A 27,249-nucleotide genomic window follows, 5' to 3' on the forward strand; every position below is an offset into this window, starting at 1 on the left:
ATGATCTCTTCTTCCTCAAAGTAGCTTAAAATACCCTATCTGGAACTCAATTATGTCTCCATCTCATAGTACTTTACACACTAATCACTTTTATAGATAGTCAGTCTTATTGTTCCCTTTAGGTGTAAAGAACTTATAGGTGGGAATTGTGTTTTTTCATAGTATTTTTTTCCCATCATCTAAAAGAATATTGGGTGTTTCAGTCCTATCTGACTCTTTGTGACTGGGGTTTTTGCAACAAAAGTACTAGAGTCTTTTGCCATTTCCTTTCCCAGCTCATTTTACAGATGAGGATATTGAGGCAAACAGGGTTAAGAGACTTGCCCAGAATCACTTGGCTAATTAGTATCTGAGGCTAGATTTAAACTTGAGAAGAGCCTTCTGTACTCTAAGTCCAGAACTCTATCCACTGCTGCATTCACTGTCCACTTCAGGTATATTGGGAGGTGTTTAAAATAGGTCTTCATTGAGTAGTAATAAAGAGATTTTCCTGCCCTTATATTTAAATATAGCCCTTACCTGACACTATTGCATTTCTTTGTTATTACAATAGTCGGGGGAAATCCTTAGAAATTTTGACTAAAAATATATCTACTTCCAAGAGAAATCTCTAGTCATATTGGCTGGTTTTTAATAGGACTCTATGTAAATGCCTAAAATTTCTCAGTGTTCTGAATGTTTAAATGTTTTCTATTTAGTCCATTATTCATTCTCTAAAGATAGAGACTATTTTTTATCTTTCATTGTAGCACAAGCATTTAACCCAATGGTTAGTATAATGTTTAGTCTGCACTTAATAAATATTTGTTGACTGTATTAATGTGAACTGAAAGAAAATTATCTGAAAACATCATGCCTTAATATTTGTTAACACCAAACCATAAAAGGTTATTTTTTAATAATCTTATTAGAGTTAGTGTGAGTTGGAAATATAAAGAACAAAAAATGAATTAAAAGTAGTGCAATGAAATCTAGTCATTTCTCTAGTATCTATTATGAGAGAAGAAAGATAACAATAAATAAATGCCTAAAGGGTAGAAGAACGAAATGTAAATTATATTTGTTTGTGATTTTTTTTATCTTTACCGAGAAAACCCCAAAAAGGGTCAGACACAACTGAAAAAGAAGAAGTGATCTGAGAGAGAAAATTGTGTTTATATATTAGTTTACCTCTAGGTGCTCTAGGAAACTTTCTAATCATATAGGTTGCAAAGAAAGCACCAACCTGCCTTAGAAGAAGAGAAGGGAACAAGTACTTAATGCATATATTTTGTGACTTAATGCATATTGTGCATTAGGTACCAGGTAGTGTGCTAATCTCTTAATAAATATTATCTTATTAGATCCTCATAACAACTCTGGAAGGTAGGTATTGTTATTATCCCCATTTTACAGTTGAGGAAGGCAGGCAAAGTTGAGGAAATTGGGGCAAACAAAGGTTAAGATCACACATATCTAATAACTGTCTGTATCTGAACTTAAACTTGGGTCTTCCTAACTCCAGGCCCAGTTCACTATTTATCATACCTTCAGCTGCCTATAAAAAGGAGTTTATTATCTAAGGGTCCCCTAAATCAATGACATCCCAGTTCTATCTAGTACTCTTCACCCTGAGGAAAAACAACATAGGTGGATGAATAATGTGAGTTGTGAGAAAGGAGCAATAGTGGCAAATATAGGAAAGACACCTCAGATTTGAAGAAGTTAGAAAAGAACTGAGAATCTGGAACAAATGTGGAAATAAGCAATCAAAACAAAGTAGGGAGAAAAAAGAAAGCAGGCTTATCTGTTAGCAAGGGATAATTAAGAAATGGGAAAGGATTAGCCTCTCCTTTTAAATCTTGTCTGGGCTCAGAATTTTCAGGGTCAAATCCCACTTCAATGAGAAAAAGCTTGTGCCAAGAGTGTTCTAATTAATAGATTAAGAGGTAAAGTAGACAGACAGTTGCTTTCCCTAGTTTTCACAAAAGAGAGTGTTCACTCTAGTACTAAGAGAATTGAAATGTCAGAAAACAATGCAAAGATACTAATCTTTTCTGTGCCAGCACTGCACAGAATTCGGCTTCTGTGGGAGCACCAGAGGGAATCTATGTCTTAATAAAGAACATATCTGAATTTAAATGGGTGTCTTCTCTTTCTAGACACAAAACAGAGCACATTTGTTGCAATCAGTTCTCATAAATCTATAAACTCTTTGGCAAAAGCTTCATAGCTGTCAAAACAATTCTGAGCATTACTTAAAAGTTCTGTTATGAACGGGAAACAAATTGGATAAGAAATGAGGAAAAGTAACATGTGATTCTTTGAAACTGCTAGATATAGTTTACAGACTTCATTGGACAAAATATATAAAACTAAAGATTTCACTAGATATCAAACTAAATTTTAAAATCTCTATTTTATTACTCCCATATAGAAACTGAAAAGATCTGAGGGAAGATAAAAACTATTTTGAAACTTTAGAAGTGTTTGTGTGGGGAGTGGGGGAAGTTTACAAAAGAAAACATTTTCATGAAAACATATTTCAATCAGGAAAATTAGCATAATGACAACGATCAAGATTTAGATGGTGTTTCCAAGTGGACAAAGTACTGTATGTGAACTCTAATCCTCGAAAAAATCCTGTGACAAAGGTACTATCTATAATTTTACTCATGTTTTACAAATGAAGAAAAAATATTTCTGACTTGATTCATCATGATCATACAGAAAATAAATATCCAAAGTGGGATCTGAACGAATTTCTTCTTTATTTCAAGTCAAACATCTGATCTACTATACCAAGGCTCCTTGATTTATCCCAATTTCTATTTCATTTATTCATTTTTCCATTATTTCATTTTTGCATGTTAAATTTGTTAGTAATCTTTCTTGTCAATGTTTATTAAAATAATTTTATCATAATCAGAGTGGTTTCATAGATAATGCTTAAACATATATATAAAATTTGCATTTCTAAATTCTCTAAATAAAATAAAACTGATTTACCTTTTATGATTAACATATTAAGTTATTTGAATTTAATTTTATAATACTGTTTAAAATTATTAAAGTTCAAAACTGAGTTTATTATAGTGAATAAAAGCTAGCACCAAGCAGGGTGAATGCCAACGAAGGCAATCTGGGTTCATGTCTTCTGTATAACATATACTGGTTGTGTGACAGTTATTTAACCTTTCAGTAGCCCTGGGAACTTTCTAAGACTAATGATTATAAAGTGAGACCCTCCTTCTTCTGATGTGGGCAGATCCTTTGCTGAGATTTCCCCACCATTAATACTTAGGTAGTTCTTTAAATATTCAAAGCAATTCATCTGTGCTATCTTATATTATTCTCATAACAACCTGAGGGTTAAATGACTTCCCAGCTTACACAAACACAAAAAATAATCAGTGTCTGAGTTAGAATTTGAATGTGGGTCTCCCCTACTCTAAGCCTAGCCCTCTATCAACTAGTTAAAATACCTTTTCATAAAAATTACGTGATCCTTCCATCTCTTTCTCTTCCATTTTTATATTAAAAACCATTATTTTATAGCTATTCCTTGAGGTTCATTAAAATTGTATTTGCAAATTCAATTCTTTTTAAAATAAAGGATAAGATATCTGACAAACATAAATTAAGTCAGTTCTTTTAAATTACTCATTAATACTTATCTACTATTACCATTGTCTACCCTTGTCCTCTTTTACCTACTTATCCCTCCTCCCAGAAGATTTTTACAATCAAAATATTAACGGGGATGGCTCTTTATTCTTTCTAAAATCCTTCTTTAGGTATAGTACTGAAATTTTATCAAATAATTCTGCTATGGTAAATGTATCAAAATATATACACTCATGGCTATAGCAGCTTAGCACCATTGAAATTATAAAGAAAACTTCAAAAGAATACATGGCAGGTAATTTTAACATAAACATATCACACAAATCAAATATTCTATTTCTAAGCTGTTTTCTTCAAATGCACAGTGGCATGGATTTTTATAATTTCCTCTAAACAAAATTTTGGTCAAATTGACTTGTAAATATTATTCTAAATAGTGAGGCAAGTGACAGACCCCGAAAAATTATTCTAACGGAATACTTTAAAAAAAGAAACAACAGGAAAAAGAGAAAGACAACTCAGTTAAAAGTTTGAAGCAGAGTATTCTGGTAAATAAAACACAAAATTTGGGGACAGGATAGGTTCAGTTCTTCCTGATACTTATTTTATAGGCAAATCACTTAATTTTTCTAAGTCTAAGTTTATTCATTTTTAAAACTAGGAAATACAATTACTTGCTCTCTAAGATTCTTTCCCACTCTAAATCTACAAATGTGTGATGGTTAATAAATGGCATAATGAAGAAGAATATCCTCAAAATAAACCTTTCAAATAAATGCCCCTTAAAGCATATATCTTATCATTACTAGTAAGATAATCATAAAATCCTAGTGTAGGGAGAAATCTTAAGAATTATCTAGTTCAAACCTTCATTTTAATATCCCTGTAAATAATAATTGACCTTTCCATTTTGCTTTAAGCCTTTTAAAGTAAACCCTGGGAGGTGATTCCATTTTCTAGATAAAGAAATTTAGGATGTAGGAAATTAAATGACTTGTCTATAGTGACATAACACAAAAATATTTGAGGCGTGTTTCAAAACCATGACTGCAAGTCAAACAAAAAGCCATTTCACCTCTAGTATGGGTACTATTATCTCCATTCTACAGAGGAGGAACAGCCCTTGAGCACTTGAGTGATTTTCTCTAAATCAAATAACTAGAAACTAGAAAAATCAAGACTAGGCTTCAGTTGTCCTGATGTCTGTCATTTTTGTAACTATTTCTTTCTGCCTCTTAGGCAACTATCAGTTAACTTCTAACCAATCAAACCTGGGATATTCCCTTTCTAAAAGATCCTTAAGTTTTACGTTAATTTTTTATTTGTTGCCTATTAGTATCCTTTGCCCCCGCTACAATCACATATAAAGTCAAAGGGCATAGCTAAGAATCACTGCAATGCCAGGACGTCAGGCAAAGACAAACAGCAGGCAAGAGAAAATTAATAGTCTCACATCACTCAGTAAGAGGAGCACCATGAAACACTGAAGTCTTCCCTTCACAAACTCCTTGTCACAATCATCCTGAGAATTCCTCTTTGCTTCTTTATTTTATGCCCTGTTTTTTTTTTTCTAAACTCCTTCCATTTAACTCTCTCTGTCCTCTAAATTTTGACACCCTCCTGAGTATCTTCTATACCTGAGGCCTTTCTTTCCCTCTGACTGAAGAAGATGGAGGTTGTAGTGGGGAAACTTCTCTCATACCCTCCCTTTTCTTTTTTTTAATTGTGTTGTCTTCTTCATGTTAATTATTTAATTAATACTTAATAAATGTTTATTAACTAAATGACTGACTGACTACACAATACAAAGTTTAGCTCCTTTTCACCACTGCAGAAGGACCAGTCTTTTTCCTGTCTAAGACCTCACAATCCTCTTGAATTCATGCTGAAACTACTATAATGACAAATATCTAACTTACTAACTTAATTCACCTCTCTCTAGTTTCTATGCACTAATTGCAGGAACATACCTTTATAGCTGGAAAGGAACTTAGGAGACAGTTAAACCAATCCCTTCATGTTACCGATGAGAAAACGGACAAGTTGTGGCTTATGTATTTCAGTCCAAGACGTTCTACAGTTCACCACCCAAATCTGTTAATTAGTTCTTCTGTTGATAAGCACTTGGGTCTAAAGTTTTTCCTAAATGGAGTCATTCCATTCTATCAGCCTGCCTTTCTCATCTTCTCAGTTCTATCTTTCTGCCCTTATTCTAGAGTAGGGATTTTTTACCTCTGGTTCATGGACCATAGATTTAAAGGGAATCTATGAAGTTAGGTGGGAAGAAAATATATCTTCATTTTCACAAACCTTTAACTTAAACATAACATTACCTTCAATTATTTAAAAGTATAATTTTGAGAAAGGGTCCCCAGATTTCCCCAGACTTCCAAAGGAGTCTATAACACAAAAAAAGGTAAGGAAACCTCTTCTAGAAACCCTTTCTCCAAATTACATACTTTTTCAGTTATCTCCCTGTACAGATTATACCTTTCAGTAATTTAATTTAACTACCACACTGGCCAAACTTAGAGGCTCCCTTTCCAAGATGTAATTATGTGCATGGACATTGCACACCTAGAAAGATCAAGAACTCCTAAAAGACCAAGTGCTGGACTAAAAGAATTGAATTCGTTTTTAAAATGTATTTATTTGTTATATTAAATTTCCCAGGTAACACCCACACTCTGATAATGTATTTTTAAGGTTTTATATTTGTATTTCACTAAATGGATGTCTATGATCATTTCTCCCAACACCTAATGCATACAAAATGAATAAAATTTCTCTTAATTCAGCCAGTAGATACACAGGAATGGCTTAATAAGCATCCAGAGGAAAAGGTATAAAGTCAAAAGTATGGAATCAACCAGTTTCTCAAATAAAGGAATAGGAAAAAAAAAGAGGAAATGAGAATGTTAGGAAAGTCTATTTCAGAAATTAGGTAAATTAGGGGGGTAGTTGGTGAGACTTTGAAAAGATTCAGTCCTGATAATCCAACCCAGGCTTTACAATTGCAGAGTTAAAAAAAAAAGTCTCATGGAGGAAAGAAACAAAACTAAATTTAGATAGTTGCCTTCTTTCTGATGACTATGTACTAAATGTAGGAACAACTCAGGAGCTAACGATGACGTCTGTAAGAAATCAAACTATGAATTAAAAGTGTTATCTGTCTGCTATTTTTGGTAAACTTTTTTCTTTATTTACTTGCTGTTAAATAAAGCCTTATTTTAAGCTTGCATTCCTTTCCCACGTGAATCGTCTCCTCAATGTAATTCATTTATGTGGGTCTGTGTGTTCCTGAACACACATGGGTGTTGTCTGTGGGTGGGACTACTCTGTTCTAGCTAGATTTAAGTGTTTTGGTATGTCTGCTGTCCAAATTCCCTATTGCTGGAATTGTTAAAAGAAGTTACTGCTGTCACAACAGAGGAACCAGACCGAACTGCTGTGACACTTCATTTGTCTGGGCAGCAATATGCCAAAGAAGAAACTGCCCTGTTTTAGGGGAAGTATGTAAGACAATCAGGCCCAGTTAAGCAAACTTGTTTTGACATATTAAATCATGCTTGAACTGAAAGAGCAAAAATGATGCAAAAACCCTTCTAAAAACACTCTAAAATAAATAAATCATACAGGTCAGCCAAGGACTAAAAAAAGAAGCTTTTATCATGGGAAAATACTGGAACCCTCAGTTCCAAGGTATTATGGAAGTCATTTTAGGAATGGAATCATATATACCTTTTTGGTTGTGGTGTACAACTTTGATAGGCTACTACATCTTATTGGTCTTCCATGGTTTTTTATTGTAGCTCCTGTCCATTTTTTGAGGAATTTCATGAGATAATCTTTATTAAGTGCTTTCAGCTCCCCAGAGGAAAGATCCCTATCCATATAAAATAGTGTATTATTATTCTCCTTTACAACTTCACAGCAGGAATTCTAGGCATGTATGCTGGGCATCTGATTCCTGCTAACAATATCCATCAAGGAAATGGAGCTACCCATCAGTCAAATTATTATTTGCTCTAATTGGTGCTTCCTATTAACAGTAGCTCTTTTTCCCTTTCTTTTCTGGTTCTGTTTTAACCTGCACCTTAGTAGAGCTCAAATTGAGCAACAAATCATCTACCATCTCTGACGACATCAAAGGATATTAAAAAAAATATCACTTGAGTTCTTATAGATGACTCCCTACAGGTCCACATAAGCCGATCAGCACCAGAGGGAACAGGCTTTTGAAAGGTACGATGTGATCCACATATATATAGAAATCAACAGCAAATAAAATGAAGACATTTTATTATAGTAAAAAGTTCCTTTTTAACAGATTTCATTTATTCTGCATTCATTTAGTTCTTGGTATATTCTATGTATTATATATACAAAGATAGATGAGATTGTACTCTGAAGCAGCCCAAAATGAAATGAAGGGAAGGATAAAATACACCAATATAGGATATAAGGGATTGTGTGATAAAAAGCTCCAGACAAAGGGATAGAAGAGATATAGGAAGAGAAAGACCTCTTTTATATAATCTATGTCTTGTGGAAAATTAATATGGGAGAGGAAGGTTAGTATTTAATGCTTTGAATAGCAGATTCTTTCCATCAAACTCCATCCTGAAAAATGATTCTTTTTTTTGAAGAACCATGCAACTTTGGAGCTTAATTCTTTCTCATAACATTAGGACTTAATAATTATTCATTTAGTTTATGGCATATCTTATTTCAATACTCAGAAAATTAAATATTTCTTTATTCAAGTTAAAATTTAGAAGGAGATGAATTAAGCTCAGAGATATGCAGAGGAAAAATATTTTTTGTTTGCCTTGCCTATTGAAAAAATCATTAACTAAGAATGGCTAAGTGGGTTTGCATGCCTTTCTAAGATGAAATACATTACTAGTCTTGTAGTATAACAATTTTGAGTGCTGAATAAGTCCAGATCCAACACAGGTTCTAAAAATAAAGGCTAATTATCTGTGGATGGCAGTCTTCCAGATGTTCTTGTTAGTAAATGACATTGTGTTGTTTGTTTAGTCTTGAATCATGATAGCCTACAAGAGGAACCCCATTAAAAAAACTCTAAGACTTGGAGGTGAACAACTACAAAAGAAAGGCCATGTGGATGAAGAATTGCCAGAAGTTGAAAAGCAACTGGACAAACAATCTATGATGTTTGCCCCTTCATATTTATATCTGGGATACACATAGTGCTAATGGAGAAGATGGGCAAAGAATTAAATAGGAAGAGTAACTAGAATGGATGGCATTCAACAAATTGCTAAGATTTTTCCTAGGAACAAAGGCATATTATATATATATATATATATATATATATATATATATATATATATACATATATATGCATATATTCTAAATTTGCATAAATACAAGTCTTACAAAACAAAAATATTTGAAAAACTCTGATCAATTGAGGGATGTGTGTCTCCAAACCTGGAAAATATTCCCTCCTTAAAATGGCCAGCTGAGGTCCCTTTCTCTCTTTAAGATGCTTCTTCTGCAGGGAATCTTTCTTGGTTTCCACACCATCCCACACTCATGTACATGCCCTCCCACAAAACTATTTCAAATTTAACTATTATATAGATATACATCTATCTATCTATATATATATATATATATATAGTATTTCAAATACATAGTAGTTGAATACATATATATAATTTTATTTATTAACCTTATATTTACACTGTATATATTTTATAATTACTTGCATCTCCAGTTAGAATATAAGCTCCATGCAAGTAAAGATTACTCCATTCTTTGAATTTGTATCACTTGCATAATGCTTGGCACATAACAGTCACTTAATAAAAACTTGTCAACTAATTTTTTAATTGATTGTAGGGTGGATGTGAGCAGGCTAAATATATAATCAATGAAGAAATTCAAAAAATATGATGAAAAGATGCCACTGCACAATGTATTCCAGAAAAAGATGATATGATGTTTAATATGGCAGGGAATGATACATGGACAGCCTGAAGGAATGACTGGTTGGTACCTTTGAAATGCCAAGAGGAATAAATGATTTCTAGTACATCGATTGAATTCACTATCATATTTTTGTATGAGTCCATGAGCAAAAGTAAAATACAATGAAAAGATCCAGATGCATAATTATAAGAAATATTTATATTTATGAAGTTACAAATCCATTAGAATATTGAGCATTACAATAAGATAGAGGGAAATATAGAGAAAAAAGTTTTTTATTTTTTTCTTTTCTGATGTATACTTGCTCTTTACCTGACACCAATATCAAGTTTTCCAACTTTATTTCTATCTCTACATTTGTTTATTATGGAGAAAAGATACAATCTTATTGTCATAAGTATGATAAAGTAAATACTTAATTAGCAACAAATTGGATTATTTCTCTCTCAGAGCTCTTCAGTGATGGAAGCAGGGTCAATGACTGCCCATTATATGAAAATTTGTCCTATCATTTATGAATATCATGTTAAAATAATTAAAATTCCCAAACAGAAAACTTACTATTTCCATTCCTTTTTTTTGTTGCAGTGATCCATCTTCTTATTACTTTCCATTTTCTAAATCTCTTTGAGATGGATATGTGTCCTTATTAAAAAATGTCAATCAATTTCAGAATGTTAAGATCATGTTATATGTATATTATGAATACAAAATGGCATTGGATATGAAAAGGAATAAGCAAAAATTTAAGAAATTAATAAAATTTATGTAAGTAAAATGTTCTCATTTATTATGAGGTGGATTTTTGCTTACTTGGAGGAGAGATGAGGATAATATTAAAAGAAATCATTTAATGAAATAAACACAAGAACTTCATTTTATTTCTTCTAGAAAAGAGAGAAAAATAGGAGCATGGAAAAAGATAGAGAAGAAATTTTTTATAAGTTTTATTCGATTGATTTAATCCAAATCTTATAGCATTGTAAGGGTTATTTCTTCTCTCAATAATAGATAGTCAACTTCTGCTCTGTTTTTTTCTTTCCTCATTAGAATTTATAAATGACAATACAATTAAAAGAGGACCATTCACAATTTACCAAGTACTTTAGGCAACATCAGCTTTACCTTTTATCATACAGCTTCCTTCTCCCACAATAAAATAATATTGAAAAATTGATTTCAATTTATGATGAATTTTGATACTGAGTAGAGACAATCAACCCTCTTTTATATACCTGCCGAACTTTTTCCTTTTATTTTTCAAAAGAGAAAATCTACATTATGTTTAAATTTAATCCTCTAGATAGACTAAATCATCAAATTGCACAGGAACTCCATGGGTGGAGTAAAGATGGCTGAAAAGAAAAAGCACTCAGTTGAGCTCTCTCAGTTTCTCCAACAAGCAATTTTAAAATCATACCTCAAATTAATTGTTTGCATGGCAAAGCCAACAAAAGGTCAGAGTGAAAAACTCTTCCAGCATATGTCAATTTAGGAGATCAGAAAGAGAGATCTGTGAAACAAGGATGGAGGCTGAACTAAAGCCCACATGGATAAAATATCAGTAGTGAGACTAATTGTTAGTAATAGAAGGAGCAGCAGTTTAAGGAGATTTCAAGCCAAATGCTGTATGAGGACCTAGTAACTAGTCAGAGATTATAGGGAACCTCTAAGCTAGCACTAGATGCAAGACTATACAGTTTGGTGACTCCATTGTCTATATCCATTTCTGTATTACACTTCGGGGGCAAAAAGGAGCACCTTTGGTCAAGGGAACAGAAACTCTGAGGGGAAGTATCATTTTTGGTCACAAGGGATGAGGGATCCTGAGGAGTATTATCATTTCCCATAGGAGTGAGGAATGATGTTAGGATGATTAAAAAAGATGGATGGGTGAGAAAGGTATGTCCTTGGAGAAAAGGAAATATAGAGGAAAAATTGGGAAAATTATCTCACATAAAAAGGCATACAACGGATAGCTTTCACAATGGAGGGGAAAATGGTGAGGAGGGCAATTCTTGAACCACACTTGGGTCAAAGAAGGTAATTTCATACACACACACACACACACAGTTAGAATAGATGTGAACATTTGATAGGTGATACTAGGGGCATGTGGCATGCAACTAAGGAAGTGGGTCAGATAGCTAGGTTTGGGAATTCAAAACAGAAACATAAGCCCCCATAAAAATGTTTAGACTGATTTTAGACCTGCCAGAAATTATAAAACATAATGATTAGATATATATATACATATATATCAAACTATTTACAGTACCAACATGTAGCTAGGTTCTAATCATGGGATATAATAAATAATACTTTCCATCCTGTTTTCCAGATCAGTCATCATTGCATTTGTTATGTGACTTTTAGCATATCTCAATGAATATGTTACATTAATGGCTTGTAGTACATTTGGAGTATGCAAAGTCTCCTTTATTACATATCAATTTAAACTCCATCAAGAGCATAATGAAAGAAGATGAGTTTTCAGTTCTTTATGAACATGACTATTATTTTCTTGGAAGGAGACATGTATGGGATAAGTATATTAGGTTGCTGTTTAAAAATAAAATTGGGAAATTTAGCCATTAAAAAGATATGTATTATAATACATATGTAAAGGAATTTAAACATTTTGTGCATATACTAAGGGAAAAAATGAGTGTCCATATGTGTACTTGTGATAGATCTGATGCCATTAACATTTCCAAATTTATTTCATATGATTCCTTGCCTTACAATCTATGCACCACAACAATTGGATGACTCTCTGATAATTCCAGGAATCCTTGCATGTAAATTGTCACATTATTCAAATTGACCACTGAATTCCTACCAGTCCTTTAAAGACTAACTCAAATGCAACCTCCTCCTTGAATCTTTCTATCAATGATTTTCACCTAGCATTCTGTTTTCCATCTCTCTAACTCACATAGCTTGTGCTTATTAAAAAAAATTCACATTTAACTTTATATTTTCCCTTGTATATGATTAGAAAGTCCTGACAGTAAGAGATTATTTTATTAGAACTCTATATCTCCTTCACATCATGTAAACAATATATTTAATCCATTTTCCTGTTTTAATTTTATCCAAATATTAGCAAATGATTCACTGTTGGAAAATATTTCTATAATGTATATTCATTTCTAAAAATGATATATCAAAAACAGAATATATCTGGGCTAATCAATGAAAAACAACTAGACATCAAAGATTTTTTAATTGAAGTAGACTGTATCTCGATTCACATAGATTTGCTTTCACCCTGGAAATTCTTATGACATTTTTAATCCTCATGCTGTTATAATCTATAAGTGAACTTCCTGAACTATTAGTAAGAAGCTCTAACTCATATTTGCTTAAAGGTCAACTATAAACTGAAAGAAATAAATATGAAAAAAAATCTCAAGGAGAAAAAAAAAGCACACATAAATATACATCAACAAATTATTGCAGAATTACCCTGTTCCCCCACCACTATACGTGGGGCTTGTTATTGTTTATATTTAAAAGCACAATTAAAATGAAAAGATATATGTAAAACTGCTTTGAAATAATTGAAAATGCTAGACAAATTAAAAATAAAGTTCTTATTGGGTTGATGATTATACACCTGAAAACTAGTATGTCAGCAACCATTTCTATCTCTTTGAAATCAGCATTATAAAGAGGGATTGCATTGTGTTTACATTTTCAATGTTTTCAGTCATTTAAAATTAACATTTGCCTTTATTTTTTACTAAAGACAATCTGCATTAGATATCTATCTGATTCAAGCTAATTTAAATTAATATAAGTATATTATATAAAGCAAGTATTCTAAGTAAATACATAAAATATTAACATAAATTATACTCATGTAATTTACACATGAATTACTTATATGCATGTGATATATGTGCATATATATTTCTAAATGTATACATGTTTGTATTCTACATACATGTGTATTGAGTGGATAAACCTGAACCAATGCACCCAGTCTACAACAGAAATAATAATGAAACCTGACTCGACTACCTCTACCCTGCTTAGGCTGAATGCACAAAACCCTGCTGCATATGTTATTCTTTAGCTACATACCATTCCACTAATGTTACAAGAAACTAGGGACTGCCCTGAAGTCAGGGACTATATTGCTTTGGTCTATTCAAATGTCTCTGAATGTTGCTGATTGGTTGTATACTGTAAGTAGGCCTGAAAAAGCTATTAAATCCAAATATGTTCTCTAGAAAGCTGAAGCTGCTGCCCCCAAGCAATCTCCCTGAGTGCTTACAGATTTCCTTTCATTTTCTTTTGGTGACTTGCTTCAATTTACCCCTAGCTTTACTGACCTGCTGTAGGATATAAGTCTCCCTTAGTTCTCTGGGATCTCCAAGATGAGAATTTTCTCTCATTGCTATTATTAATCTTTATATTCTCATTGTCCAGCATAGTATCCAATAGCTAGAAGTCACAAATCTTCAGTAAGACACTAATACATGAGACAATTTTTGATGATTAGATTCAACAAGCATGATCAGCATTGTGGCTTAAAAATATAAAGAGCTGATCTTGAAATCAGGAAGACCTGGGTTCAAATCCCAGATCTAATACTTTTGATTATATGAAGCTGGCTGAGTCGCTTCACCTCAATCCTCTAGGCACGATTCTAAGACAATAAATCGCAGAGAAGATGCCAACCTATATTGGCAGAGTGAATTTCCTCACTTGGGACATCCCTATGCCATCCAAGTAACAAGTCAAATCCTCTACCTCCAAACCTATCGAACCAACAATTTCACTACGGGGAAATGTTTATAGAAAAAGCATATCCAAAAAGGGAAGGGAAAAAAAAAAACTACAATTTTTCTCTCATCTTACAGATACAAGTGAAGATAGAATTGATAAGCGAAAGTAGTTTTAATAAACCATACACATTTGCATGCATGTTTAGAAGCATGTAATTACAATGTATAGCTAACTTGTATAATATCCATCCTTTGTTGAAATTTAAAACTTACACTGCTTCCTTTTGTTGAACAAAAAAAAAAGAAAGCTAAACACTTCAACTACTTTGATGTTGGTCGATGGTGTGACTAATTGAAATTAACTAGACTCTACAGCGCATAATTATATGAGCACCTAATATGTCATCGTCCTGGCGATTCTCTTTTAATCCTAAAAATATACCAAAAGCATAAGTAATAAACATGTAGTTGCTTGTAGCAGTGATATGTTTCCTGAATTGAGACCTTTTCCAGAAGCCTCCGTTTTATTTCCATCAATGTTATACTTGCTGTGCAATCATATCCCACTTGGAGAATTAATAAATGCTTTTTTATACACTAGGCACTCAGCTTGTTCTCCCTCTTACTCTGTATTTTAGCGTGTACTATATACCTTCTTCAGTTTGAAAGACTTTGGCAGTGACCCACAATCTAAATCTCTTTCCACCATTTGGTAGAATTGAAACTATAATTATCTGGGGATAATTTCAAATTACTACTTCATTCCACCAGCAACTGATGAAGATTAGTGGTCTTGCCTTGCATCTGAGTAAGTCAGCAACCAAATCACAAGAAAACCCAGCAGGCAACATTTGATTTATGTGAACTCAATTACATTGTTGAAACATTTTCATTTAAATAAAAAGTAGAAATTTACAAAATGGATTTTCTAGCAATTCCAGGCTCTAAAAAATTCAAATGACTACATAAAAATGGTGTGAATTTCATTAGAAATAATATCACAAGATAAATAGGAAAAAGGACTTAGAAAAATAGAATTGATCCAATAAATAATTTATCTCTGAAAATAATTAAGTAAACAAATGGGCAATTCACAATTCACAGAAATAAAGTTGTTTACTTTGGGTAATTCCACACTAAAAAATTAGATTGCATGTGTATGGAACTATATAGTTTTAAATGCCTTCCCCTCATTGAAGAGTAGAAATGCCTTTTAAAATAAAATAATTATCTTTTTTCAAAGTACATTTTGATTCCCTTATCCTTTATCTAGAAATGACTAGTCATTACTTAAATTACACTAATGCTGACTTCCAGAGAAGCATCAGAGAGTCAAAAGGTAATCAGAGAGAATGAATTAATAGTAAGGTAGGAAAAAGATCAAAAACAATGATTTTATTGTAAAACACAGTACTGAAGTAACAATCGAGCATCTATTCCAAGGAATCTTAACCTTTTTTGTGTCTTTTAATGTCTTGTGATAATCTGATGAAACCTATGGACCCATTCTCAGCATGATGTTTTTAAATAAAATATGTATAACATAAAGTAAATTTTTATATATCCTCACACCCAAGGCTAAGAACTTTTGATCTATTTTGAATCCTGAATTTTGGTTTCCCTCCAGACCCAAAGGAGTTTTTCTCATGATCGTCTCACATACGAAGCAGTGCCTTCATTTTGGTCAAATTGGATAGCTATTTCCCATTCACTTGCTCAGTACACATTCTATAAATATTAATTTAGAATAACTGTAACAACAGTAGAAGATTGAAGTAGAATCATTAATCTTCTGGTTTCTAATTTCTACCATATAAAATATTAATTCAATATTTAACAGTTATCAGAGCAACAGAATACTTACTTTTATGCATAAAAATATGACTAAAAGTTCTTGTTGTATGATGTGCCAACAGTGGAGAGATTTGGATGGATATAGATATAAATCCATGTATACACACCCATGCATATATATCACAAGAATCATAGAACTAAGAATTAAACTATGAAAAGGTTAAAAGTATTATGATCATGGGCAAAATAAGTATAGGCAAAACTTTTCTCCCCTAATAATGAGAGATGCAAACAAATAAATAATTTGAAATTATTAGCTAATTTATAAAATAAAAACCTCATAGCATTTGGGTGTACATTAATTTTATCATTCTAATTTTGATTATATCATTAAATATTAAGTCTATGATTTTCATTCATGTTATGTTGTACATAAAACAAATGGAATCATACTTAACACTATCTAAACAACATTTTAGATTAAAACTATTTTCTTCTCTAAAAACTTGCTTAAAACAAAGTGATTTATGTTTTCAAACAGTACACCTCAAATTAATATTTATAAAATTGAATTGAAAAGAAGTTGATAAGAATTATATTTATACAGAACATAAGTAGCATAGTGTAATTGAATTATCAATGGACTTGAAGTCAGAAACTCTTAAGTTCTTACTTAGCTTGGTATTCGATGTGTATGATTTTATGCAAATCATTCTATCTCTCTGCTCCTCAGATTCTTCATCTATAAAATGGGGATAAAAATATTGATGCTAATGTATTTTAGAATTACTGCTAGAATTTAAGTGGTAATTTACATGAAATTGCTTTATGGCCATACAGTACCATGTAAAGGGTAATCTACCAATACATTTGAAAAGAAAAATACATTCATCATTAATTCTTCATAGTAGCTCTTTAAAAAGTACAAACACTATTCCTACTTTAAGGGTAACAAAAATGTAATACTGCAAAGTTAAGTGACTTGCTCAGTCTCATACCTAATTAAAAAAGCATCTTATATAGATCAATGTCCTACTTATTTGAATGAAATAGGCAAGAAAGAGTAAACACATGTATTTTAGTCCACCTAAACATTCAATTGGCATCCAATAAATGTTCAATGATGACCTATCTAATTAATAAAAGAATTAGTGCTTATAGGCAGAGAATTTGAAAGTTAGAAGGGACCTTAGTGGTCAAAAAGTACAACTAAGACCCAAAAGAAATCTCTATCATAATATGCAAGATAAATGATCATTGAACCTTTGTATAAAGATCTTGAAAATCACTGGTTCTAGGAAATTGGAAAGGGCTTCAGATAACCAATAGTCTAAACTACATACAATTTGCTCAACTGAATTTCCTTTTGGAAAACTACATATTCATCCTGGGTTTTTTGAATTCTGATCCACATTCCTTAATCAGAATATGCATATTAAGGTAGATAATAGAATTTCTGGTCTGGAAGAGAACTTGGAAATAACCTACTTTACATGTTCAACACCTTATTTTAAAAAGGGGAATTTTTTAAAAATTAAGATGCCAAGTCCAAAAGCCTAAATTAAATGCTTATTTCCAACTCTTAAGTCCCATTGCACAAAGCTTTGAGGAAATATGTTTACATATTTATATATAAATATATACACATCTATGTATATATAATGTATGTATAATATACATATATATATATGCATATCACTTGGTTATTTTGGTCTTTCTTCCCCAAATAGAAATAACAAGATGATAAACTTAAGATAGCATGTCAATAGGGATTTTTAGGTAAAAGGTATTTTCATGGTTCTCATGGGTTTCTTAGACCCCATCAGGCCTATCCTCTCTGTTGAAACAATTGTCTGCTACTGAACACACAAGACTTGCTATTTTAGTGACACTTTTTGCTTTCAAATTCAAACAAATATCAGAAAGCTCCCCACTGCTTGGAGCAATCCTGACAAGTTGTCTCTTTTTAGTTTCCAACTCAGACAAATTACAGGGTCTGAGAATGCTGCCAGGGACACAGGCAACTTTCCTGAGACCCTGGCCAAGGTGGGGATAGGAAATTTCTAAAAAGGGGAAAGTCAGACACAGATAGCCAAGCCAAATAATGTGTTGATACACATTTCCATAAATAAGGTCTCAAGTTGTTGGAGGGGTTGGGGGAGAGGATGAGAAAAATTGGGCTATGAAAAGTTAACTGTACAAAAGGGAGTCTTGAATCCTTGGATCATTCTTGGAGTTCTTGTGGGTGGGTTGAGAGAGGAGGACCAGAACTGAATTTTCTCAATCTCACAGATGAGCATCATAAGAAACATACCAATTAAAGTAGTATTCTTAAGGCAGTGTTAAATGTTTCAAAGAAAAACCCAATGGTGGGCTGTTTCCTACCCCTCCATCTGAGAATCTCTGCCTGCCAATTTTAAAACTTGGGGGAGGGAAATTTCTTTTCATTTTTTCTTCCCTCCTCCCAAAACACACAGTCAGAAACCAGAATGTTGTGCCTCTGGCAAAGTACTGAAGGCAGAAACTGCAAAGTCTGGGCTAACATGTCTATTCTGATGTGTTGTTGAAAGGAATCATTCTCCACCACAGCTAGTAAGTATCCTAATACATATAGAAATTGCTTCTCCAAATTATCATCTCCCACTGTCCATAGCTCTTACTTTTCCTGGGTTGTTGCCTTGGATAATTTGAGACTTTCACTTTAGCTCTGTGTTGACTAGCAGTGCTACAGAATAGGGTTCAATAAAGGATAATATTAAAAAAATCCTTTATTTCTGACTTGGCCAACAGGCCCACTAACTCTGGCAAAGCCTAGAGCTCTCTTCATAAACTACACAGTCAGTCTCAGATCCCATAAATATGTTACCATTCAATTGCCTTAGATTATACAGGAGCTCTTATGCATTTCCAGATTCATAATTTGTGGTTTCAAATATTCATTGTGTGCTGTGCCAACCCACAATCTCTACCTCAGAAATGACTTTAAAAAAAGATAGAGAGAAGCAGTATTAAAAAGACTACAGCTCTTGGAATCTGAAGAACTAGGTTCAAGTGCTTATTCTACCACTTAGCCTCTCTCTGATGTTTGGAAATTCACTTAACCTAAGCCACAATTTCCTTCCCCTGAAATGCCTGTTCTAATTCACAGAGCTGTTATAGGACTAAAATGAAATATGTGGGATGCACTTTGTCAATCATAAACTTGAATCAAATGTAAAGTATTATCTCTTACTTAAGTTGTACTGGGGGTTGGAGAACACAAAGACTTCTGAATGATGAACAAGTGTTTATTCTGTGCATTGATGTACTGGTCAGATTCATTAACCAATGGGTCAAACATTTATATATTATATACTCTAAGTCACCTGAGAGTAAATAATTCTTCCTCCTTCTAGAACAAATGACAACAAAGAATTAAATAACAACAGATCTTGTATAAAGAGTGTGATAGGCAAGCCTGATTCAGGCTGGTCCTCTGTTGTTCAGTGTTAGAACAAAATAAGATTCTCATAGGACATTTTATAGTTAACTATTGAGTTTTAGTTATAAATACCATAGATCAGATACTCATCAAATGTACTACACCACTCAGATATTAGCATATAGGGTAGAGTAGTGCCCTCCTTCCCATTTATCACAACTATGGTCCAACTGGTCAATTAAGTTTTGTTTCATTAAGGGGAAGTGTTGGGAAGTAATGATCCAAATTGGGGGATAAGGTATGAAAAGGAAAAAGAGAATATTGGCACATAAATGGTCCTGTCAAAATGACATAGGGTTGTAATCCTTTACTTTCATGATCTCATTAGTTCCCTTTTCAGATTAAGAATTAAGAATTAAGATTAAGAAATTGGTCCTCAGAGAAGCTAAATAGTTGAGAAGCAATGCGGTATAGGGGAAATCGTTTTGAATTTGGAGTTATAATACCTCAGTTCAAATTTCAACTTTGCCAGCTGTATGATGTTGGCCAAGTCACTTAACCTAATTGGATTTCAATAGCCTGTACTCTAAAGTGAGAGAGCTGGGCTTTATCATCTCTAATATCCCTTCTAAGTCTATTAAACTTTAATTCATAAAATGTAGGCAATTAGTCTATAGTGTCATATTTTACTAAACAAGGACTTGAATCCCAAGATAAGACTGTCAGCATTCTTTCCATTCTCCCAAAATTGCTAATAGCATGATTGATTTATATAGTTGCTAACTTCAGTCCTAAGGTAAAATATTTTAGAGCATTGAATCTATACCTGAAATTTTCAATTAAACGTGTGTGTGCACCATGGAATTGACAATATGGGGAAGCATATGGACAAGTTATCAAAATAAAGTTTTAAGTATACAAATTTGATACAAAGGATTATGAAGGTAATCAATATATATATATATGTGTATATATATATATATATTCATTGCAGACTCTTATAGATGTTCCTCCTGGAATATATATTTCATGAAGAAAGTGGATATTCCATTCCAATTTCAATGAAGCTGGAAGGATAGTTGTTCTGATAACATTGTATCATTATCTAAATTTCCATAGTCATATTGAAGCCATGTTACTTTGAAAAGAGTTATCAAAAAAAATTAGACGTGAAATTGATGGAATTTGCAGGGTTTAGGAAAATGAGTTTTGGAAAATGGTTTTACAGTTTCTGGTAAGCTCCTATTTGATAGTTACAAATATCGGCTCTCACCAAGAAGACTGCTCCCAGAAAGGGATACCATTTATAGCATAAAAATATATGTATGTACACTTACAGCATATAGCAGATTTGGTAACTTCTTTTAAACTCTGTCATAGACAAAACTTTATCTACCCCTTTGACAAATTTAATCTAACAGCATTTCAGTAAGTGAAGCATCCAATTCTCAGTTAAATAAGACTTCTACATATGTTACCATCATCATAGAATGAAAGAATATAGATGGCACAAAAATGCAATTCTACTTCATTGGTAGCTAAGGGAGGAAAAGAGCCTTCTACTATCAGAGGAAATTCAAGTGCTTTGTTATGAATTTTTCAAAGAAATAATTAAGGGAACCCACTGTAATACATGGTTTCATTTGATAGTTGGGTTTTCGAAAGATAAAGATTTTGACAAACTTATGCCAGTTTGACTGTGAAACAAATTATGATTTGAAAAATTATACACCTGGGGAACTCAAAGAATGGGGAGGGTTTTCCATGTGCCTCTTTCAATAGGCCATAGTTTCTCATTTTCTTTAGATAAGACAAATGGATATACCCAATTAAGAAACAAATTCCATTTTCTTTTTATTCAGAAACCATGAGAAGGAAAATCTGAATGAGAAAATCACGGCATCCAGGAGCAAGAAGAGAAATCATATCACCCAATGCAGGGGCTATTTTGGTAACTTTATGTAACTTTTGGTATCATAGTCTATTTGGGCAATCTATGGACCACTTCTCAGAATAATATTTTATATAAATGCTAAATTTCCATTAAAAGTTAGTGGAAATATGAAATTGTTTTTTTTCCCCATATAAGTCTACAGAATCCTTGAACTCTGTGTAGAGTGGAAATTTGTCCCTGGATGACAGAAGTGTAAGTCTAAAACATTTAATATAGTGTATCCTATTATCTAAGCACAAATCCCCTCTACAACATTTCTGGGAAATAGCCTTCAAAGATGTGTTTGAAGACCTACAATATAAGGAAACTTATTGCCAACTGAGACAGCTCTTTTCTTATTTTCATATTGCCCACCTTAAGATTAATAATGTATATTGACTCCAAGGCAGAACATTAGTAAGGATTAGACAAGAGGAATTAAATTACTTGTCCAGGGTCACATAGCTAAGAAGTGTCTGAGGTTAATTTCCAAACCAGGACCTCCCATTTCTGAGCCAGGATTTCATTCCGTGGAGCCACCTAGCTGCCCCCTGAGATAGCTCTTTTTAATTTTCCACTATTCTAACTTTTTTCCTAATGTCTAGAATAAAGAAAATTATCCTTCCAAAATATTGCCGTATAATTCTTTAAGACAGTTCTCCTAATGTCCACTAATCTCCAGATGAAATTAAACATCTGTCCCCTAATTCCTTCAATTCAGTCTTATAATTTATGATTCAGAAATTCTTCACAATCCTCCTCTGGACATCTAGACTATAATTGAGCATAGATTGCAAGCAAAACAAGAGCAAAGTAAGAATTGAGCAAAAGAATCAGAACAGAGTATGTCCTTAATCTGGCATTCTGTATCTGTCAAAACTATCTAAGAAAACATTACTTTTTTAAAAGTTCTTCTTATTTGTTTATTTTTATTCTGACAATTCATATTGTTGAATCATATTGAATTTGGGGTCCAAAAACACATCAAAATTTTCATCACATAAACTTTTAACTAAGTCAATACTGCCAAATTTACAAATAGATTCTAGAATATTATGTTCAATTACAAAACCCTAAATTATTATTATTTATGATTTATTATATTTTATTCATTTTGTTAAACATTTCCAAAGTGCATTTTAATTTGTTTAGGCCACACTCAGGCAATGAATTTGACACCCCCAACTTAAATCATATTTCTCTCTTCTTATGTTTATCAAGTTGATTTTTGTATCAACCCCTTTGGAGGCTTTACATATATTGTAATTCAACTTTATTTGTTAGATTTGTCCCATAATTTTAGCTTGTCAGAACAGGTTTGGATGCTCCTTTTATTACCCAATGTATTCATTATTCCTAACAGCTTCTTGTCATACACAAATTTTATCAGCATGCCACTTATGCATTCATCCAAGTCTAATATAAGATACTGAACAGAATAGTGCCATGTCAAAGAACCTAAAAGTACAAGAGTAGAGAAATTCCTACAGGTTGACATTGACACATTAGTGACTAGTTTTGTATTCCAATTGTCAAACTATGAATTATTATGTTGCCTGCATTTCTCTTTTTTGTCAACTAAGACTTTTGAGAGGCTATAAATTGTTTTCTGAAGTCAAGGTGTGCCCCATGCCTACAGCATTCCCCTGATGTACCAGTCTAGTAACCACATCAAAAGAAAAAAAAAAAGAAACAAGAACATTTTTCATTTTCCCAAAGATTTTTATTCTCTTTGGAAAAGAAAAAGTTCTATTTTACCAAAAAGTCATTAATAAATTTCCCAATGGAGAAAAAAGCAACTTACTATATTTTGGGCAAAATGATCATATGTTCAAATAATGAGCAAAACATACATGATCAAGCTTCAATTTAAAGGAAGACATAAAAAGAAAAAAATTAGCAAGTGAAAATTGCTTTGAAATGGACTTTTTTCTTAGTAATATCTTTAAAAGGTTATTTTTTCTAATAACCAGCTAATTATTTGTTTAAAGTTGAAACATAATTTTAAAAAGGCAAACATATAATAATTATTATTTTTAAAAATATGTTAAATTATGATCTATAATTTTATAAATCATATCTGCCCTAGGTCATATTCAGAAGGTTTTTTTTTAGGTTTTGGTTAAATCATATGTAAATAAGTAACATGTAAATATGTATATAAATCACATGTAAATAAATATAGATCCAACCTAAAATTTGCTTTTGAATTTGAAATATGTAATCATGAAATCCTTAGTCCTTTGTTTTGTTTCTTTTCAAAAAGAAATTGAACAACATGATATATTATGTAAGCATTGGGAATGTGGATATTAATTATGAAGCTGAAAAAGAAAGTCTATTGCATTACATTTTTTGTAAGAGACGCAAAGTCCATAAATTAGACAAGTAAAGTATCATTTCCTAGCAATAATTTCAGGAAAAAATACACAAATGAAACCCTTTAAATGAACTGCTCCTGACAATACAAGAGTAAATATGTCCCTAAATAGAAATCCTTACCTTGACAGGTGCCATTTTTCTCCTCATACCCTGCTTTGCACATGCATTTCCCAATTGGAACCAACCATTCCCCTTCTGCACTGCAATGCATCTTAGGTGGTTCATCAGTCACAGAATGGTTGACACAAGAGCCTGACACTTCTAGCAATTGAGAAGAATCTGCTCCAGTGATTGTGTCTGGAAAGAGGGCCAAGTTTCGAACCACAGAAGGACACTTCTTGTAGTACACACGAACTGATACTAGAGCAATGCAGGCACCCACATCTTGGAAGGCAAGATAAAATCCTTTTTTGGTCAGAGGCCCAACATCTCTGACTTCTGTATTAAGTTTCATGACTCGGTCACCAAGGTCCAGTTCAGTAAAACTTTCATCTGCAGCAATTGTATCTATCTTGATATACTGGTTTTCTTTGATATTCCTCCCATCTTCATTATCTGATTCAAAATAATACATATTAAAAGTCTCCTTGCAGGTCCCAAGTCCTCCTGGAAGGCTATTACAGTCTCTCAGAGTAAATTTGAGTTCTATGAATATTCTGGAAGCACCTTCATTAGAGATCCAACTGGTCAGAAGCCAGTTATTCTGACTCTGTTCCATAACTTTGCATACTTGATAGGTGTGTATTGGGGCATAATTCTCATCCACTTCTCCAATCTCTTCCCACTGTACAATTAAAAAAAAAAATAGAAGACATAGCTTACATCAGACAAGAAAAAACTATCATTCAACTATCATATACTGTACTGTCATCTTTAATATATACCCAATATGTATATATTATTTCTATTATTTGAGTATGCACAAATTCAAGAGGTATAAAATTCACTTTTTCCCTTCATTTCCTCCTTTTCTAGTGGAAGAAATTGTTTCTCTCCTCTCTCTTTGGGTAGCTATAATCTTCATAAGTTTAGGGACTTTGCAAAGCAAATTCCCCAAAGAAGACCTTTAAAAGAAGGTTAAGGGAAAAGGAAAAGTTTCTGATGAAACTCTCTAGGGAAAAAAAGACAAAGTGTATATTTCTATGTGTGTCATTATGGTTGAAATATAAATAGAAGAAAAATAAGAAACATGATTAAGTATAAAGAAAATAATTTTTTTTTCTTTTTTTTTTATTAATATATTTTATTTGATCATTTCCAAGCATTATTCGTTAAAGACATAGATAATTTTCTTTTCCTCCCCCCCCCCCCCATAGCCAACGCGTAAGTCCACTGGGCATTAGATGTAAAGAAAATAAATTTTATAAAACTAAAAAAAAAAGAGAGAGAAATGGGGAAATAAAATATCCACTGCATGTCCAAAGACCTCTAATTAGTTATATATATATATATATATATATATATATATATATATATACTTACATAATTATGTGCAATTAACAAACATGTGCTTTCTTAAGGAACTAAGACTGCATTACTTCAGGAATCACCTAAGAAACTAGTTCTTACAATCAACAAACAAATCAACAACTGCTGTGTGATATATAGTTACAAGGAGTTATCTAGGGGCACTGTGAAATTAAGTGAATTTCAGTTTTATGCATGTCTACCTCCCTATCAACTATGTCATGGCTGCTTTTCTGTAGTAACATAAAATATCTTAACACTGAAATAGCTTATATCTAATAAATTCAAGCAGCAGATTTTTCCCCACATAGGATAGATTTTATCTATCCATCTACCTATCTATCCATTTATCTATCTATCTATCTATCTATCTACCTACCTACATATATATACATAAACAAAGTGAGGCTGGATGTTCCCATTCCAAAGCAATTTCTTTTTTTAAATAATTTTAATAATAAATTTCCACATATTTTATCCAAAGATATATAATCCATATTGTCTCCCTCCCTTCTACCCTCTCTCCTCTCAGAGGTGATAAGTAATTCAATATGGGTTATGTATGTATTATTCTGCAAAACATATTTCCATATTATTCATTGCTATAACTGAATAATCTTATAAAATCCAAACCCCAAAACATACCCAAATAATCAAGTGATAAATCATATGTTTTCATCTGTTATCCTACACCAACAGTTTTTGTCTGGAGGTATAGAGCATTATTTTCCATAAGTACTTGAGAATTATCCTGGATCGTTGTATTTCTCTTAGAAGAAAATTCTATCACATCTGATAGTTCCATAATATTGCTGTTACTGTGTACAGTGTTTTCCTGGTTCTGCATATTTTATTCTATGTCAATTCATGTAGATCTTTCCAGTTCTCTTTAAAATCATCCTGTTTATCATTACTTATAGCACAATAGTATTCCATCACCATCATATACCACAATTTGTTCAGTCATTCTCCAATTGGAGAATTCTAACTCTTGCTACTGAGTTGTGTTGGAAATATATAGATATGCTGATTATTTATATGGGTTTATTTTGTATCCTACAATTTTTCTAAAGTTATTATTTCAACTACTATTTTATTTGATTTTCAAGGATTCTCTAAGTATACAATCATATCATCCTCAAAGTGATAGCTAAGTTTCCTTAATGCCTACTTTAATTACTTCACTTTCAGTTTCTTCTCTAATAGCTAAAGCTATCATTTCTGGTACAATATTAAGTAATTATGTTGATGATGGGCATCCTTGCTTCACTCCTGATCTTACTAGGAAGACTTCTAACTTATCCCCATTGCAGATGTTTCTTGCTATGGTTTTAAATATATTGTACTGATTCCTTTAAGGAAAGGCCCTTTTCTTCTTAAGCTTTCTGTTGTTTTAATAGGAATAGGTATTGTATTTTATCAAAGACTTTTTCTGCAAATATTGAGATAATCATGTGATTTCTGTTTGATTATTTATGATGATAATTTTCCTAATATTGCATCATCCTTATATACCTTGTATAAATTCCACCTACTCATAGTGAATAATTCTTGTGATACATTGCTGTATTCTCTTTGCTAATATATTTTTAAGATTTTTGAATCAATGCTCATTAAGAAAACTTGTCTAGGAGAGTCGAGGGTGGAGTCAAGATGGCCACATAGAAGGATCAGAAGTTCAGACTTCTGTATACCCTTCCTTACTTATCACAAACTAAATGCTCCAAGGTGACTGAAAATCAAACCTAACAACAAGACAGAGCCAAGGAACCCTCCTGCTGGTCTCAAATCAAAAGGTACGCACCCCCAAAAGCCAGAATCTGAGAACATTTCAGTATAAGGGGAAGGCAGAAGGAAGGCCCCAGGACCCATCCACCACCACCACCCCACCACCCCCAGAGCACTGGGCCTCCAGCTGTAGCGGTGTGGCATTTAAAAGAGTG

At 32.5% G+C, this 27,249-nt stretch overlaps 1 protein-coding gene across 6 annotated transcripts in view; it reads right to left on the reverse strand.

The window, feature by feature from the left end:
* The window catches only part of EPHA5 (EPH receptor A5), a 507,554-nt gene that overhangs the window by 374,348 nt on the left and 105,957 nt on the right, over positions 1-27,249 (reverse strand). For all 6 annotated transcript variants that reach the window (XM_007496389.2, XM_056802682.1, XM_056802681.1 and 3 more), the window contains exon 3: positions 23,960-24,623. In XM_007496389.2, coding sequence (XP_007496451.1) covers positions 23,960-24,623 — 664 coding nt within the window. The remainder of the gene's footprint in view (positions 1-23,959; positions 24,624-27,249) is intronic.

Source organism: Monodelphis domestica, chromosome 6, assembly GCF_027887165.1.
Source record: "Monodelphis domestica isolate mMonDom1 chromosome 6, mMonDom1.pri, whole genome shotgun sequence".
Taxonomy (NCBI): domain Eukaryota; kingdom Metazoa; phylum Chordata; class Mammalia; order Didelphimorphia; family Didelphidae; genus Monodelphis; species Monodelphis domestica.